Raw genomic sequence first — 19,534 nt, forward strand, 5'->3', positions numbered from 1 at the left:
TCTTAGCCCCCTTGAACCACAGTGGAAATAGTCTTGTGGTCCAGTGTATTACACTCCAGGAGCTTAGGCATACCACTGCTGGCCATGTGCACCCACAGCAAGACCCAACAACATACACTGATTTTTATTTACTCCTGCCCCTCCTTTTCAGAAAGATAATTCTACTAATCATTGCATACTGTCATAAATAGCCTGAAACTTCTCATCTTCCTACAACTTTGCCTCCTTTGCATATTTGGAACTTCAAAAAAATAATCATCACTGGTAATTTACATTTCTATAGTAAAATGGTGGAAGACACAGTAAAATACTCGATAATTCAAAATAATTTCAAATAATCTTATAAACCCCTAAAGGATGGGGACATTCCTCCTGAAAATACCTCTCAGCTGGGCTAAATTTGATAATTCAGCAAAAATAAATCATATTCCATCAACAATTCCTCAACTCTGCTTTGATCAACTGCTTAAAACATAATAGCATCGCACTTATCAATTCCCCCTCTTCAATCTCCCGCAAACCTGAACTCTCTAGGTGATGTGGTGTCTCTGTGGTGAAGTGGTGAAGTGAAGTAACTTTCAGTGCTTTCTCAGCCCATGTTCAGATGGCTGAGTGCCATGAGGCAGCCTGGCTGGGGCCCAGCGGGGTGCCCTAAAGCCTTCTTTATCTGCTTCCTTCAACAGTATCTCTAAGTCACTCACACACAAGAATGCCTACATCTATAATTTTGTAGACACACTAATTGAAATAGTATTGTTGTGTCACTTGTAACACGCAAGAAAAAAAATGTAATTGTCACAGTTGGAAAGATGTATATAAGTGAAACACAGTCTACTAGTGCTTTATTTATTTTTTTTTTTTCCAGTAAAACCTTTATTGAAACTTGAGATAATAATTTCTAACTCCCTCCAAAAAGCATTTTCACTAAGAGGTTGTTTTGGAGCAAATTTGCCTTTATGTGGAGTGGAAGCTACTGGCCACTTAACCTCATCCAAAGAATCAGAGGAAGAGGAATGATTATTTTCCTCTGTAGCCATCACTATGGTTCACAGGACACTGAGGCTTAGAGGGAGACACCGTTGAGAGGGAAGGATGTTTGCAGGCTCAAAAATTCACATGTAAATTTGAAATTAAGCCTGTAAAATGCAAGTCAACTATAGACACCACCCGCCTTCTATGCTGCATCAACTTATAGATGCCACCTGCCCTTTAGGGGTTAATCAAGGCAATTGTAACTTAATCTCTGCTGAAGCAAGTTTCCACTGATGTGCACAAACAATACAGTTACCAAAGAATAAACACAGGGTACTGTCATATATAAAGGTATGAGAGGAAAACTGAACAATAAGTTAAGTTATTCTTTCATATATATATATATATATATATATATATATATATATATATATATATATATATATATATACTAACCAATGATTAAATATATATACATATATATACTAACCAATGATTAAATATATATACATATATATATATATATATATATATATATATATATATATATATATATATATATATATATATATATATATATATATATATATATATATATATATATATATATATATATATATATATATATATACTAACCAATGATTAATTTCAAACATCTGAGATAACATTCAAGATAAAGCAGTGCAGAAATTAATTTAAGCACTATACAGTTGCATAATTTCTTTATTTGAAACAGAATTTTAAATATTTCAAGAAATCCAGCATGGAACTCAAGAGCAAAAGACCAACTCGGTTAACGTACTGATAAAATTAATTTATTATCAAAAGAGCAAACAAAATTAGTGGTGAGGCTAATTCAACTGAAAGAATCAATGAAGTGGACAGCACTAGGTGGAAAAAAAGATAAACACTAAAGTAGGTCCCTGAGAATGAAAGGAGAATGTGCTGGGAATGAACACCTCAGCCTGTCTGCAGTAGCTACAGCCATAGGGAGGAGGTTCCCAACAGCAAAAGGAGACAACTTACACATTCTGCTGCCACAAATTGAAAGCAAGGAAGAACTGGGCTTACTTTTGTGTGCCTGGGTCATCTTATCCGCCTTAGTTGTGGCATCCTTGATTGCCATGTGGTACTCAAGGAGAAAGGTTTTCTCACGTTCAAAGTAATCATCAACATCTTTCTGTGTTGCTGCCAAAAGAATCTCATCTGTTGACTTGTTGAAGCTCTTGAAGAGTCCCTCAACCTTTTCCTTCTTGTTTTTTGTTCTGACCGATAACTGTTGAGAAATTAATCAATACAGGCACAGGGCATGAATCACATCGTAAATTAACTAATAAATCAATGATGATCCACTCCAATTTAACAATGAATAATTATGTGACAGAACATCAAATGCCTATAACCAACAACCATACAGGATTTATTTATATTGGACATTTTGACAAAGAACAAGATATTGATAGTATGAAGCAGCAAATGTTCAGAGATGTAATACTCACATCTTGTTCATACTCTAGGAAAACTTTAAAATTGTGGTCATTTCTGAACACTGTGTGCTGAGCTAATCTGGTGAGGAACACTTCATGCATTGCTACTGTCTTCTTGAAGGTGGCCAAGTACTCCCTGGAAATAGGACACCCAAATAATTACTGGTCTTGACAACCTCTATCTTGCAGACCACAATGATGTAATGTCTCACACTAGTTTCCCCTTCACAAACATTTGGTAGAATTAGCTATTACCTAAATTTACTTTCAATAACTTCTTGGCATTCAATGAAAAACATTTGCAGTCTCAAATCAGTTGTTAGATGAGCTGAAATTAATATACATTCCAATAAATGATGATAAAATGATGATGGGTGTTTGCTATCAATTTAAATCTAAGAACCCACTTCAAAGTGAGTTAATTTAGCAGGGACTTAAGTAGGATCCAAACCTTAGCCCCGACTGTTAATAGGCACACACCAATCACGGCCAAGTCAGATGTCAGTTACACTCAAGATCTTCAGCACAGCAACCAACCAATCCACCTCAGCCAACTCTATACCAGTAAGAACAACTCAGCAAAGTATCCTAATTAGTCTCAGGCCTGTGTACTTTATAGGTCTGCACGTCCTATGGTAAATGCCACACACATAACCAGGGCTTGGTACCACATATGCTGATACCAAGTTTCTAAAAGGTATGATTTTAACATTAATGCAAGCACCATAATTAGTGAAATAGATAATTATATTACACATACAAAACACACTTCACAACCATAAACCATCTTTTCATTAGGCCACAAATGTCAATTCTACGATACTAAAGACTGATTTTTTTTTTAAGACCAAATTAAAACATTTCATGTATACTAAAATCATTATATGTCCTATTAGATGAGTAATCCTTTGTGCTTACACACTTACAAGTGCAAGCAACTGAGTGTTTCATCATATTTTAAACCAATCTGATACAGTATTATTATAACACATGGATGTAAGAATTTTAACAATTTTACCCTGTGAAATTCAATTCATTAATCACCCAAATACCAAATAATAAGCTGAAATCAAAGGAACAATTAGTAACTGTCAACACACACACAGGAAAAGATTATGAATTTCCCAAGAGAAGAAGAGAGAAATGCAACAAAAATCAGCAAAACTACACACGCTTCCAGCTCCTGCTTCATCTTGCTGAACTCTTCTTTGGTCATGCTGCCCTCACCCTCTCCCAGCTTCTGAAGTTTCTCCCGGGAGGCATCAAAGTCAGGTCGGGGAGGAGGAGGAGGGATCTGCAGAAAATAAACAGGAGTAGGTTTGTCATCCACAACAATGTTCTTCATGGAATATAAAGGGCATGACAATAGGAGTAGGTTTGTTATTTATAATACTTTTCTTCATGGGAAATAAAGATAATACAGACAAATATTTCATCACTCACTTACTGAATGTTAAACTGTATCCAAGAAGACAATCATAATAGCAGATTTTTTTCTTTAATCCTTTCACTGCTATGGTATTCCTTTGTTAACAATGCAACCACTGAAGTAAAATGTTTGCAAGGACACAAAAAAAGAACATAAGGGACTGATTTTGTCTTTTCTAGCCTACATGATAATTTAAGACATTGTAGTACATATGTAAGTGTCTAAAATGTTGAAGATGGATGTAGGAAAATATTAAGTCTAGTAGTGAAAGGATTCAAAATTCACATGTGCTTCTCTACACTAATATTCCTGCCCTTTTATTAATTTTATCTTGAATAGCAGTTCATAGTTTTTACCATAATTCACAACTTATGCAGAAAACACTCCAAAACAAATTCAGCTTATAATTCTACTGTATTCATTATAGGATGAAAATTACTTATTGGGAATATACAGGACCTAAAATACAATGTTTTGGATTTTAGACTTCTCAAGATTTTGGAATGCATTGGTACTCTGATTCAGAGACACTGAAAACCACACTCCACTGTATTTATAAAAAGTATGCTCAGTGTGAATGTTTGTCAAGAGGAAGTAAGTCATGGGGATAACTGGCATCCCTAGGAAGAGGGAGATAAGGTGTCCACAGAGGGAGATAAGATGCACTCTCTCAACCTACTCTGACTTTACACTTCACCATTATGTAGTGATTTAGCTGAACATAAACTATATACACATAATGTTCATTGCTATTCATCTGATAACACTGAGCAGTAATATCATTCATATAATTGCCATACATGTCTTGCATTATTATGAAAACGTGAATATATGATAGTTAATATTTGAGTTTTGTATTTTGGAGGTTTCAGGACAATACGATGCTACAAAAAATATTTTCAGTCCATATGAAGAGCACATTTGCATAATACAATCACAACATGCATTTATACTATATTCATCATCTAGTGTCAATTTATTACCTTAGAAAGATTATTTCCAACATCTAGAATTTTCTCAACACATCACAACAGAACATATATAACTACGCCACTGAAATACAACTCACAATGTAGCCAGCATAGTCTTCATTTTCGTCAAACCGGTCATGGAGCCAAATAAACTCCTCATGTTGCCTCACCACTGAGAACTCTGGTTTGGCATAATCTGGCAGGGTCGTCTGCAACAAACACATCACTTTAAAAACATCACCTTCTTGGCAACTACCTTTATAGTATCAATGAAATAGAAAATGCAAGATACTAATCACAATCTGCAAAGCTGCACTAACATGCACAACTTACTTTAGTATGGACGGTAAACTTGACTTTCTCCCTCTCACTCAAGGCATCAGAAATATCAACTTGCAGAGTGCTGTCATTCAGGTCCACAGTGTCTGATCTCCCACTCTGTAACAACACAATGAATTGATTATTTTACAAGGAAATAGAAGTGGGCTCTAAAGTAAATCAAAATATGAGTCATGCGTTTAGATTACTTATAAGTGTAGTTATCTATGTCACAAGTGTGCAGTGTGTAAGCAATAATTCTTAATTTTGTGCACTCTAGATATCTACACTGCAATGGGATATGATTCAAGCAGGCAACTATTCCTAAGAGACCTCAATTGTACAAAAATGTTATGTAAATTTGTCAATCACACTAAACTCAAACCTCCATCTTGAAAGACAATTAAGTTTTCACAAAAGTACATTTTTGGGTCCAGCAAAACCAGTTCAGTTTATGCTCAGATTAAGAACTTACTACACATGAGGTGTGCAGCATATGTATGAAGTCATACACTGAGCTTTTCACACAATTAAATCATTATAACATTGTAATTCACATAGCACATTTTACATGACAAAACAAGAAAAATGACAACCCTGTCTCTGGCCTTTGTTTCCCAGCCACTTAAGTCACTCAGCCACACTCACTTCAGCCTAGAGGCAACATGCATGCATCACTGCCCACACTGTGGACTCTCCTCACATCCCTCCCAGGCTGCACTGAGAGAGCACCAGCAAAATTAGGGCTAAAAAGGGCCAGGAGATATTCAATACACTCAAGAGATTGATGAATTATACCATCAAAAATACTACTCAGATACATTACACTGACATTCTGCTGTTTGTATGAATTTATCAATTATCTTTATTAATAGTTCTTCTCCTGAATTATCCCTCTTTACATGTATGCATTCTCAAAATATACATGGTTTTAGCACAAATATGGTTTAGAACTAATCATATTTCGTCATTTGAAAATTCATGAACTAAAAACTGGTTTTGAATATTCTAAGACATACAAATATAAGATAGTTTATGTCAATTCAAGAATATGGCATGCTGCATAATTTTCTTCAGCATAGGCACTTTTATGAAACAGCAATTATAATGGACTGAAATCAATGCCTTCCTACCAAATATCACTGTCGCCTCAATTCTGAGGAGTGTTTTGATAAGATAAACTGCTTTGTGTGCATCCACTGAAAAAACACACATCCCATTCACACTCATTTACACAGCTTAAAATCAAGCCAAACCAAATCAAGCAAAAGCAAATTATATGGTCTGCTGGACCAAGTAATAGTGTGCCTGTTATTCTTAGTAGTTACTTCAAAGGCATCTCTTGTTATCATTTCCTGTTCAACATGAATGTTTTATAATAGTGGTGATAAAGCAAGAGACTGATAACCTTAACACCAAACAAACAGTTACTCATCCTCACAAAAACATCACTGCAAGGGAGAGTCAATCAATACATTCTTGCAAACAACTCGCACATACCAGTGCAATTCGTGCAAACACTGGCACCACTATTTTTTGTGAAGCAAGTATATCACTATCAGTGTTAAAACACACAAAAAAGAAAACAGACCTAGAATTTTCACATGTATGAATAATGTTTAACAGATATACTACAAGATACACATTTTTTAATATACTATCATAATCAGTAATAAATAATCTTTTTTACTGATATTACTGATACTTAAAAGGATTTCAATGTATAGCAAATCCTTCCATTAGGATTATCACTTGATGCAAGCAAAACTAAGATATAAGGATTTCAGTTATGAAACTAAAGCAACAGAAAACAATTAATAATTTCCACAGATGTTTATTTGAGCATTTACAATAAATGCTTCCTTTTCTCATCAAGACTATTTTCAAACACCATGGAGATGATTAATCAGGTTCTCAGACATTTTCCCCACTGGTTATAATACAATCCTTGTTAAAGCATCTCTAGAATCATAAAACTAGCCTTGAAAACTAATTACAGTAGAGGCTCTGCATACAAAAGCCTAAACACAAGTTTTCAGAATACAAATGGTATGGACATTTTTTAATCCAGAAAACAAATTTTCTCCATACACAAGTGTAGCACTTTGGTCTGTTTTTATGACATGTACAAAAAATATATGGAATGGAAATTTGGAAGATTCATTCTCTAAATACTATTTAGAGATTTTGAGAATAGACTGTCTGACAACACTGCTTGCCAGCAGTCCACCTGCCTCACTCATGGCTGCCATTTGAGCTGTGTCTCCCATGACGATACTATTCATGTGTTCTTACACTGCTTTTCCTGTGCCTGCTACGATTCTGGAAAAAAGCTGACAAGCAAGAGGACGAAAGACTCCATCACCATTGTAGTGAAGACAACTGAAAATCATGAGGGTAGCATATGGATGATAGACTTTGTGAGGATATCTGGCCAGTTATCCATCCTTTATTCTTAACTGTTTTCATTATTTATGATCATAAAACTTTTCTCTCATATAATGCTTTTAGCACAGTTAATTACTTGGGGTAACTCATCTTTTAGGCTGAAAATGACTGTGGTTGTAAGTGTTGTGCACATTATAGATGTGGTTGAAACAAATTATTTAGTTTTTCCTTATTCTTAATGAAAAAAATATTCTGAATACAAATTTTCAGGATATGAGTTGCTTGTTTGAATTAATTAAATCTGTGTTCAGAGGTTGTACTATACTTCCATCACAGCATGCTAAAAGCATTGAAGGCAAGATGCTACAACATAAAAAAAAAGTATGGTCCTTTAACAGAAGCAGTAATCACTGAAAAAATTAAAAAGGCTAAGCACACACATTGCCTCTGTTTGCCACTATGCACTAACACTGTCAACTGAACTCGCTCCACTGCATTAAACCAAAACCACAAAGCAAGGGGCCACACAACTACAGACAAAAGCCATCATATAAGACTGCCAGGCTTGTTTTCATCCTCCTAATCAGCTAATAACCCAACAAATTATTCACTATTCTGTGGGAGCACTAGCCAATGCCTGGAACATGCCAACCACACTTAAGACAAAAGCATTTCTTTCTCTAGCAATTGTTTCCCACATATACATGAAATCAATGCTTTTGACACCCCTCCTCTACCAGGTCCAGTCATACACAAGTCATCCAACACAAGTTTTTCTCCAGTCCTCCTACGTGCAGTTTATCCTTCCTCATCATGTGTCCTACATCTTCACATGACAACCATTGCAGTCTTCTTCACAACAGGACTTGGCATGACACTCCTAACATGAGTAATACTACATGGTTTTCTTATTCTGCCCACCCACCCTTCAATTTTGACAGGAAATCCAAGGAATGTATGTCCATGTGGGGTTTAACGCACGAATCCCTAATAATACCTTTAGAGAAAAGATTAATACACAGTTAAGAGAATGCACAGTGCTACAACCTGCCTCCACCTCTACTTGTTCATGACAGTCATGCAATTTCTTCCATGTGTTGACTCAGACAACAGTCACAACAAGATCCAGTCATTCACCACCCTGTGTATGTGTTTCCTTCGTGTGTTCTGTTCAATACTTCACGTCGTCAGCATTGCAGTTACCCATGTGGCAGGATTATCAAACCCATACTGCACAAGTGTCTGACTGGAGCAGTAATGAAAGAAAGCCAGAGAGAGGAAAGGGAAGGGATGGAAATGAAGGAAAGGCAGGAATCTCCCATCTAATCCCACAACTGTCTAGCTAGCGTGATGGAAAAGGAAAGGAAAAGGTGGAAAAGTAAGGAAAGGAAGGGAGAGGAAAGAAATGGTATGGGATGAGAATGAAGGAATGGACGGGAAAGACAGGAATTCCTCGCATCTCATTCCAAAAGCGTTTGACTGGTGTGATGGAAAAGAGAAGGAAAGGAAGGGAAGGGAAGGGAAGGGAAGGGGAGTAAGGGGCGGGACAGCGGGAGGGAGGTGGTGGTGGTCACAAGACTCAGGCGGTTCATTAACACCAATTAACCAGAGCTTTCCTACCTTAGTTCCGTTCGTCTCGCTGGGCAGCACGTCTTCCATTCCGTCCTGAAACAATACAGGTGCCATTAGCCCAATGAGTTGGTAAAAAAGTGGGTTAGTAAGTCAGAAATGTGAGTGAATACAAGAGCCGCGCGCTGAGCTCCGCCTACCATCATGGCTGCACAATAAATGGTTAAAAGGAGGCAGGCAAGTGTCAGCCAGCACGGAGACAGCTGACACTCGGCACCACATCCACCACGGCCTCCGCACCTTCACTACACAGGATTGGATCTCATGTGGTGGGCGTCAGTCTGGCCCCAGCATGAGATCAACGGGATAAACAAACTGTGATCTATTATTTTCCTCTCAAATGATGATATTCAACAAGTATTTTCATAGTGTACTTGTACTTACTTTCTGTTCTCTCTTAGTAGTCGACATAGTGTGATTATGTTAGATGTGCTGGGTGTCACTGATTAACCTGGTCAATGAGCAGAACTAATTTTCTTATCTAAGACATTCAACAAATATTTCCTTGTGTCCTCTCTGTTATTTTATTTCCTTACAATAAGTGAAAGTAACGAAGACCACCAAATGCCACAAAAGAAAATTTCACGTGTTCTACTAAATCTTGAAATCTTACAACTTCGTCCTCTGGCCACTCGCCCTCTTTCCATTAACAATTTCCTGCTCCTCCTAGTTTGACCTGTCCAGTCTGTGACACTGTATTTATCCTCTTCTTACTGTCCCATCTTTTCGTTGTTCTCCTCCATTTCTTTCTTCTACTTTTTTTGTGGATTTCTTACAATTACGCTTTATAATATTTGGTTCTTGTTCGTTCTTCCTCCTCGACCCTTCTCTTTTTCTCTTTTTTTTCTGTCCTTTACTTTTTTTTTTTTTTTTTTTACTTTTTTTTGTTGTTGTTCTTTCTACTCAAGCATTTACCCGCTACGGAAGTTAGATTCTGGTTATGATACGCAAGCAGCAAGTTTTAAAATGCGTGTATCCAAGATCAAAATAATATCGTTGTTACATATTTCTGTCTTGTGTTTATCATTAATTATCTGTTATAAGCGTTAGTAGAGGTGGTGTTCTAGCCTATATACGCCTATATTCAGTGGTATGGATGGCGTCAGGAGTGTCATGTGTCCTGGATGAAAACAATACTCTCATCTGGTGGACTTCTTGTGATGTACGCAGTCATTCGCATAGCTTAATGCAGCGTATTTTTTATTATAATCTTTATAAGCACTTACACGAAAGAGAAATGGAATCAGAGTATATTTTGAGGTGGCTGCGTATAACGAGGATAAATATCTCAGTGACATGATCAAGGCATGATGCGTCAAATAACAGTTATAGCGAGCGAACATTTCATAAACAGTATAATAGCCTTGAAAAGGATTAATTGACTACAGGTGCGGTGCATGATTGGCACGAGTTCGCCTCAGCTGTGGTGATAAGCTCAGCTGTGGCGACAGGGGAGCACTTAGAACTGTCTGTGCCCTCATAATGTTCCTATGTACATGATAGAGATAAGTAGGAGGAGGCAGTAGACACCTGCCGAAACGATAATTACTCCCAGTGAGGTCTAAAGCACTGTTCAGGGGGTGCTGTGAACTTATCATTAAACCCAGCTGTGACCTCACTGAACGTTTCCCTTTGTGTCTCACAACACAAGGGGGCAGTCACAGCCTGCCCTCTAAAGACAACTCTCTTCTTCCACACAAAACTACAAGCACCTAATAACACACACACCCTTCACTCAAAAAATTTTAAAATCATGGCGACTCCTACACCAGCCTCGGAGTCCCCATCTGGGGAGGGGACCATAAATGTCCCCAGGTCGGACTGCCTTTCCGTCGACGACCCTAAGTGTCTTGACACCCCCCTCAACTTTTTCTTCATTAACTTCTGCAACATTCGCGGTCTAAGATCTAATTTTCAATCTGTAGAACACCACCTCTCCTCTTCTAAACCTCATCTTCTTTTCCTCACTGAAACTCAGGTGTCTGAGGCAACTGACAGTAGCCCCTTTTCTGTTCCCTCCTACTTTCTCTATCCTCATTTTCGATCCAAAGCTGGATGCTGCGTTTATGTGCGCAATGACTTAACCTGCTCTCGTGCCCACGCTCTTGAATCTTCCGAGTTTTCCACCATCTGGCTACGACTACAGAGTCATTCTCATACTAAATTTATCTGTGCTGTATACCTCTCTCCTAACTCCTCTGACTATAAGAAATTCTTTGACTACTTAACTTCCAAAGTGGAGCACATTCTGACCCTCTTCCCTTTTGCAGAGATCTCCATTCTTGGAGACTTCAATGTTCACCACCAGCTTTGGCTTTCCTCTCCCTTCACTGACCATCCTGGTGAACTAGCCTACAACTTTGCTATCCTCCATGACCTAGAGCAATTGGTGCAACACCCTACTCGTATTCCTGACCGTCTTGGAGATACGCCCAACATCCTTGACCTTTTCCTGACCTCTAATCCTTCTGCTTATGCTGTCACCCTTTCTTCTCCGTTGGGCTCCTCCGATCACAATCTCATATCTTTATCTTGTCCTATCACTCCAATCCCTCCTCAGGATCCCCCTAAGCGAAGGTGCCTCTGGCGTTTTGCCTCTGCTAGTTGGGGGGACCTGAGGCGGTATTTTGCTGATTTTCCTTGGAATGACTACTGCTTCCGTGTCAGAGACCCGTCTTTGTGTGCTGAGCGCATAACAGAGGTGATAGTGTCTGGCATGGAGGCGTACATTCCTCACTCTTTTTCTCGTCCTAAACCTTCTAAACCTTGGTTTAACACAGCTTGTTCTCGTGCTATACATGATAGAGAGGTGGCCCACAAAAGGTACTTAAGCCTTCCTTCACCAGAATCTCATGCACTTTATATTTCTGCCCGGAACCATGCCAAGTCTGTTCTCCAACTAGCCAAAAACTCCTTCATTAACAGAAAATGTCAAAAACTTTCAAGATCTAACTCCCCTCGTGATTTCTGGCATCTAGCCAAAAATATCTCCAATAACTTTGCTTCTTCTTCTTTCCCTCCTCTACTTCAACCAGATGGCACCACTGCTATCACATCTATTTCTAAAGCTGAACTCTTTGCTCAAACCTTTGCTAAAAACTCTACCTTGGACGATTCTGGGCTTGTTCCTCCCTCTCCTCCACCCTCTGACTACTTCATGCCTCGTATTAAAATTCTTCGTAATGTTGTTTTCCATGCCCTCGCTGGCCTAAACCCTCAGAAGGCTTATGGACCTGATGGGGTCCCTCCTATTGTTCTCCGAAACTGTGCCTCCGTGCTTGCACCTTGCCTAGTCAAACTCTTTCAGCTCTGTCTGTCAACATCTACCTTTCCTTCTTGCTGGAAGTTTGCCTACATTCAACCTGTTCCTAAAAAGGGTGACCGCTCTAATCCCTCAAACTACCGTCCTATTGCTTTAATTTCCTGCTTATCTAAAGTTTTTGAATCTATCCTCAACAGGAAGATTCTTAAACATCTATCACTTCACAACCTTCTATCTGATCGCCAATATGGGTTCCGTCAAGGCCGCTCTACTGGTGATCTTCTCGCTTTCCTTACTGAGTCTTGGTCATCCTCTTTTAGAGACTTTGGTGAAACTTTTGCTGTTGCCTTGGACATATCAAAAGCCTTTGATAGAGTCTGGCACAAAGCTTTGATTTCCAAACTACCCTCCTACGGTTTCTATCCTTCTCTCTGTAACTTCATCTCAAGTTTCCTTTCTGACCGTTCTATTGCTGCTGTGGTAGACGGTCACTGTTCTTCTCCTAAATCTATTAACAGTGGTGTTCCTCAGGGTTCTGTCCTGTCACCCACTCTCTTCTTATTATTCATTAATGATCTTCTAAACCAAACTTCTTGTCCTATCCACTCCTATGCTGATGATACCACCCTGCACTTTTCCACGTCTTTTCATAGACGTCCAACCCTTCAGGAGGTAAACATATCACGCAGGGAAGCCACAGAACGCCTGACTTCTGATCTTTCTAAAATTTCTGATTGGGGCAGAGCAAACTTGGTATTGTTCAATGCCTCAAAAACTCAATTCCTCCATCTATCAACTCGACACAATCTTCCAGACAACTATCCCCTCTTCTTCAATGACACTCAACTGTCCCCCTCTTCTACACTGAACATCCTCGGTCTGTCCTTTACCTATAATCTGAACTGGAAACTTCACATCTCATCTCTAGCTAAAACAGCTTCTATGAAGTTAGGTGTTCTGAGACGTCTCCGCCAGTTTTTCTCACCCCCCCAGCTGCTAACTCTGTACAAGGGCCTTATCCGTCCATGTATGGAGTATGCTTCACATGTCTGGGGGGGTTCCACTCATACTGCTGTTCTAGACAGGGTGGAATCAAAAGCTTTTCGTCTCATCAACTCCTCTCCTCTAACTGACTGTCTTCAGCCTCTCTCTCACCGCCGCAATGTTGCATCTCTAGCTGTCTTCTACCGCTATTTTCATGCTAACTGCTCTTCTGATCTTGCTAACTGCATGCCTCCCCTCCTTCCGCGGCCTCGCTGCACAAGACTTTCTTCTTTCTCTCACTCCTATTCTGTCCACCTCTCTAACGCAAGAGTTAACCAGTATTCTCAATCATTCATCCCTTTCTCTGGTAAACTCTGGAACTTCTTGCCTGCTTCTGTATTTCCACCTTCCTATGACTTGAATTCCTTCAAGAGGGAGGTTTCAAGACACTTATCCACCAATTTTTGACCACTGCTTTGACCCTTTTAGGGACTGGCATTTCAGTGGGCATTTTTTTTATTAGATTTTTGTTGCCCTTGGCCAGTATCCTTCCTACATAAAAAAAAAAAAAAAAACATTACATAAATCCTTAGTTTGTTACAGCATCTCTAAGACTTGAGGCCTGGCACTCTAATTAATGGCGGGTTTGGGAGTATGTGGCTGTCAAGGAGCATAATGTAGAGAGCTCTATATTAGAGATATATTGGATGTCCGCATCCGCATCAACATCCGCATCACACAAAGAAGATGTGGCGGATATATTTTATGCATTACAGGCTACAGAGCTTGGAAAGTTGAAAAAAAAAAAATAATAGTAGAAATTCATGCCTGTTTACTTAATTGCCACTTTTTATTATTTCCTCTCAGATTTACAACCTTATGTCCAGAGTTTAGCGGAGGGGCAGAAGGAGGCACAGAACTTTACATAGTGACTGTATGTATCATGCTAATATGTAAATATATGTCCCAGTCCCGCATCCAGATAACATACGTGTTGGTGAAACTCATCACAAAACTTAAAAAAAAAAAAAAAATGCAGTATTACGCAGCAAAAACATCTGCCATCCATCAATAATTTGGGCTATATAGTGAATTTATAACGAAATCCTGAACATATCCGCATCTGCATCCGCATCCGTGAGTATGTCATAATTTGATATCCGCATCTACATTCCCATCCGCTATTTGGTAGAAAACGATACCCGCACCCGCAAAATATGAACATATGACATCTGCATTCACAGCTGTACCAGCGGATCTCTGAATTCTGACATCCAATAGAATTTTACTCTATATTCCTTGGTAGCTGTGCAGTGAGATGGCAGTTGCTGTAAACACCGCTCTCTTTGGTTCTGCAGACGTGTGTCGGTCCAACTAACCATTGAGCACTATTCAATTGCTTACATAACCGCAACATAAATCCCTGCTTTGTTGTGGTCGCTGAGTTACTCCAATAAGGCGGTTGGGTCGGCTGCTGCCCTGTGAAACATCGTCACGGTCATCTCTTGAAAGAAGCTTTTAGGAACAAGCATCAGATAATATGATGTATGTATATATGTAATGATAACATAATGCAATTATCTATATAAAGAATAATGTCGTCTGGTCGTTACAAGTTATTTATTTAAACCGCAAGATAATGAAGAAATCATGAAGAGAAAAATTCGAAAAGAGAATCAGCATGAAAGATTGCTCCACACGAAACACACACACATACACACACACACATCAAAGGCAAAGTTCCCACCTGCTAAGTGAGGAGAAGAAAGAAGAGTCAACCACACGAAAGAGAAAAGAAAGAAAAATGAATACATGATGTTACAAGGACAAGGTTCCCGCCAGGCAAGTATGGATATGCGTTTCGGAGAGTAAGGGACGTCAACATACACCACTGTCATGGCGTCCACTCTGGAGAGCAAAGTAGAGGAGCGCAAGGACAACAATGAGAAAACCGTGGACAGAGAGAAAGTAAGTGTGACGAAGAGTATTGTTCAAGTAATCGCAATTATGCATTTGATATTTTACCAATAGCATCGGTACCCGAGTGTCGTGGAGTCGGGGGCGGAATAGGTAGCGTGTTGGTTGTAACTTGCTCGCTCACTGAGAAATTAATGCCTTAAGGTACTATAGAACAGGGTAGCTTGGGCAGGCATGTGAGAAGTGTTTGCCAGTAGGGAGGTGTAGGTTCCCATGCTCTGGCCGCCCCTTTGCGAAAGGCTGATGGAGGGAACAAGACGTCAGATAGATGGGTATGATTCATTATTGCCAACAGACCGGCCGGGTAAGATTCACAGGTGTGGCTCTAGATTACCACACTTGTCACAATTACCCGGAGAAAAATGTTTGCCTTCTGATGACCATGTTGTGCTAAGGTATCCAACATGGACAGATACGGGGCACACACGCAGACACACACACTTCTGATTCACCCTATCTCACACAATGTTATGTTTTCCCCGGTAGAATAATAGCAGAGAAAAAAAAAAGTGAAATATCGGCACTAGTGGATACGTGGGGTCCCCGGCTGGCTGGACCGCGTTGCGTCCGGAAGATCTGAGTTGTCAGTTGTGTATTTTCCTTGCATTGTTATGAGGTCAGGCAAGGATAGGTTAGGTTAGGGGCAACTCAGACCTGCCAGATGTGGCCTATCCAGCTGGGGACCCCACGCCTCCACTAGAGCCAGAATATCAAGGTATATGGGATCTCATATACTATTTTGTGGTTGCATGTATTATACTACAAAGGGGAGCTTGGCTCTGGAGTGGGAATGAATGTTCATAGAAAATGGTGAAATATGTGAGGTCAGTGACTACAAGATCTTTTGTGCAGAAAATGAGATTTCATTAAAAACTGGGTTATTTCTTGATAAGAAATCTGCCGCGCCATTACCCCAATCTCCCCTAACCCGTCAAAAAAGCTTGGGGGCCTGTGGGGGACCAGGGTTTTTTTGGGGGGGCATGAAAAAGAAGTGAAATAAGGGTGTTAAAAATATAAGGAAATTTACCTTAATATTTTGAATTCCCCTAACCTATCCTAGCCCCTAGACCACTCCCCCCCATGCTAGGACATTAACCTAACTTAGCTGGTGGGGCTGTGCCCCCTCTGGACCCCTCCCTCCCTGCTAGGACATTAACTAAACCTAGCATAACCTAATCTAACCTAACCTAGCATAACCTAACCTAACAAGGGACCTCAAAAATTATACCATTATGCCTTACCAGTGCGGTGAGGAGATTCTCAGGTGGGTACAGCCCGACGGATTCCTTAATGAACACATGGAACCTCTTTCTTATATCTGTATATTGTATTTTAACCATTACTGTTGCTAAATATCTCACATAGTGACTTTTTTCCTGCTGAACACTGGCATGGTTTACTTCACCTCCCTCCACTGGGTAGCCATATTATATTAACAAATGCCAGTAAGCCTCTATCAGAACACCTGACACATCTCTAAAACAAATGAAAAGTGTAATTGAACCTACTGTGGAAAGTTGTAATTGGTGGCCTCATGAGTGGCAGCACGTGATTGGATGGATCAGCTGTATAGATACTATGAAATCCTAATGTGCCGCTACCCACAAATCCCAGTTATAAACAAAAGAAAATAATTTCAGTGTTTACTCTTGATTGGTGCAGAGCTTGCTGAACTTAGAAAATATTGAATTTCTCCACACCCTCAAGTGCTATTACAGCCATACAAGGCATGTGCCCCCCAATTTTTTTTACATTTATGGCAAGGTCACTGAACCTTCTACATGACGTGAATTTTGTGCTTGTATTTAACATGGATGTGATATCCAGTTTAACCAAAACTGCAACAGTTATGTCTATTTGCTGCATTTCCTTCTATGCACAGATACCCACTGTCTTCCATACTTGCCATCCCACTCTGTGAAATTCCTTGTACTGACAGTAGTAGTTTGTATGATAAGATAATATGAAACTTCATCACTGTCCTGCCAAGATTTTTTTCTGACATCACTCACTTCCCCAGACGTGCCCCTTGCTGCTGCGTGTCTTCTGCTCCAATGGCCGCCACAACAACATAGGGGAGTACCGCAGGGGCAACACTCCCCCTAATGAACTACAAATATACACGTGGTAAGATATGGTTCAACTCACTCTTATTTCTAGTAATCTCACTATCAGCACCAGATTCCTGCTTCTGCACCATTGCAGGCCCATCCTCTTCTCACATCTGACCCTGTCCATTCATTGCAGGATGGATGCTACTCTGAAGGAAATTGGCAGCCTCATTCTGGAGGTGAACCCCGACACCCGGCGGCGCGGCACAGTGTTTGAGTTCCGCCTTGTGTACCCGGAGCTGACCAAGCCCATCCCCCGCATGAAAGAACTTGGCTCCATTGTGATTGGTCAGAAGGGCTTTGATGACAACAAGACATTAGCTCAGTTAGGGTGAGTGATCAGGTGCTAAATGTTACTAAGAAATTAATTAATGACCAATTTATATTAAGAATACAAAATGCAGGTCCATTCCTCATCTTTTGGATGAACATACTCCATTAGATAACTGTAGCTCTGCCATTGTATGGTGTAGCATAAACCACAGATCATGCAGTCACACACATTAACATTTTTGTAACATGATTTTAGGATTCATTACCTTCCATTCCTGCTAGGAAGGCCAAGTCACATTTCCACAGCTTGCATTCAGTATCTACTTATTCACCAAGGTTACAATGTGAAAGAAAAACAACTATTTGGCTCATCCAAAACAAGGATTTGAATCTGGGACTCCTTGCTTGTGAGCCAAATGCACCAGCTATGGATTTTGCATCATCTATCTATTTATCTGTGTTTGATATCTGTTCCTAAGAGAAAACATACTGGTTGCCTCACTTATCCCTACCTTTACAACAGATTCGTGATTGGAGACTTCCTTGACATTGCCATCACCAGCCCTGGCCGGGGAATGCCACCACAGCGACGGATGAGGCCCTACTAGCACCTTCATCTCTGTGCAAGCTGAGGGTGCTTCAAGGCCATAGAGGATTACCCAAAACAGAGGCAGATAAGAACTCCTCAGTGAACTTCAGTACAATTCCTTTTATTATTAAGGGTTTAGAGTGACAGAATGCTTAATGTTATAGATTCCACTGTGGCTATTGTAATCTTTTAGTACTGAATTTCTCTTCTCAATTCAGACTTCTTCCTTGGATGAGTCTTGCCTCCCAGTCTCCGTGTAGGATATTTTGTGAAGACTGTTTCCTGAGGACAGTGGTAAAGTTCAGTAATACCAGTCATGCAGTGGTGTGTTGATGTTGGTGGCATTTGTATTGCCCTAACAGGATAGTCAAGGTTGATCCAGATCTTGGGCCCTGATTATCATCTTGGCCCATTTGGTGGTGTCAGACATGTTTACTTTGAGTGCCCTGACAGGAATTCAGTTCCCAGCTAAGAACCTCTCATGGCTAATTTATTTTCTATTCATATCAATTTATGATGGAAGGAAACCCCTCACCATAATTTGTATGCCTTGGTGTTTTATATCTTTCATTGAGAGTCAGACAAACAGACTTAGTCATGTTAAGAGCCGAAAATTTGATTATGGTCTTATTTATGAATACTATATACTTGTCTTAGAAGTTGAATTGTATAGTTTTTTTTTGTCCTTTGTTGTATGTATCTCACTTAACATCATATCTTTACATATTTAGAAATATAAAAACACTGCATTTTATATGAATAAATTCAGAGGTGCATTGTAGATTTTTATGATCTTGGTAGAAGTAATATGTGTTCATAATACAACACAAAAATTACTTTCACTTAACTATTCTTTAATTTGTTAAGGACAAGTGGCTTATGGAAGAAGCAGTACAGGAAAGTCTTTCTGAGCAAGTGATCAGTACATGTAAAATGAATAATACAACTACATGTAAGTATTTACACATTAGGCTTTTCATATAGTAAAATGAATAATACAACCACATGTAAGTATTTACACGTTAGGCTTGTCATACAATCATTATTTCTTGCTGATTTTGCAAGAAAAACACAATAGGAGGTCTAGCAAGTGTTTTCAGTGTTTCTGGTACCTTTCTGATCATGTTTGACCACTTACCTTGCT

General features: G+C 39.4%; 2 protein-coding genes and 1 non-coding gene across 6 annotated transcripts in view; 2 read left to right on the plus strand and 1 right to left on the minus strand.

The window, feature by feature from the left end:
• LOC135098866 (sorting nexin-6-like) overlaps nt 1-9,620 on the minus strand; it is a 20,549-nt gene extending 10,929 nt beyond the window's left edge. For 2 of the 4 annotated variants that reach the window (XM_064001271.1, XM_064001262.1), the window contains exons 1-7: nt 9,579-9,620; nt 9,186-9,230; nt 5,193-5,297; nt 4,958-5,068; nt 3,632-3,753; nt 2,472-2,595; nt 2,044-2,248 (exon numbers count right to left, since the gene is read on the minus strand). In XM_064001271.1, the coding sequence (XP_063857341.1) occupies nt 2,044-2,248; nt 2,472-2,595; nt 3,632-3,753; nt 4,958-5,068; nt 5,193-5,297; nt 9,186-9,230; nt 9,579-9,605 (739 nt within the window). In that variant the 5' untranslated portion in view covers nt 9,606-9,620. Of the gene's footprint in view, nt 1-2,043; nt 2,249-2,471; nt 2,596-3,631; nt 3,754-4,957; nt 5,069-5,192; nt 5,298-9,185; nt 9,231-9,334; nt 9,428-9,578 lie in introns of those variants that run through there. The other 2 variants (XM_064001280.1, XM_064001286.1) reach the window with 2 other exon arrangements.
• A 5,626-nt stretch (nt 9,621-15,246) lies between these two features.
• On the plus strand, nt 15,247-19,166 carry LOC135098892 (histone deacetylase complex subunit SAP18-like). Its single transcript, XM_064001304.1, has 4 exons — nt 15,247-15,408; nt 17,438-17,544; nt 17,665-17,859; nt 18,325-19,166. Exons 1-4 carry the CDS (start codon nt 15,337-15,339, stop codon nt 18,407-18,409), a joined length of 459 nt encoding a protein of 152 aa, XP_063857374.1. The 5' UTR covers nt 15,247-15,336; the 3' UTR covers nt 18,410-19,166.
• Nucleotides 15,717-15,846, plus strand: LOC135100161 (small Cajal body-specific RNA 8). The gene has a single exon (XR_010268551.1). It is a non-coding gene; the product is annotated as a small Cajal body-specific RNA 8 (non-coding RNA).
• Nucleotides 19,167-19,534: the final 368 nt, after the last annotated feature.

This window comes from Scylla paramamosain, chromosome 4, assembly GCF_035594125.1.
Source record: "Scylla paramamosain isolate STU-SP2022 chromosome 4, ASM3559412v1, whole genome shotgun sequence".
NCBI classification, from domain to species: Eukaryota; Metazoa; Arthropoda; class Malacostraca; order Decapoda; family Portunidae; genus Scylla; species Scylla paramamosain.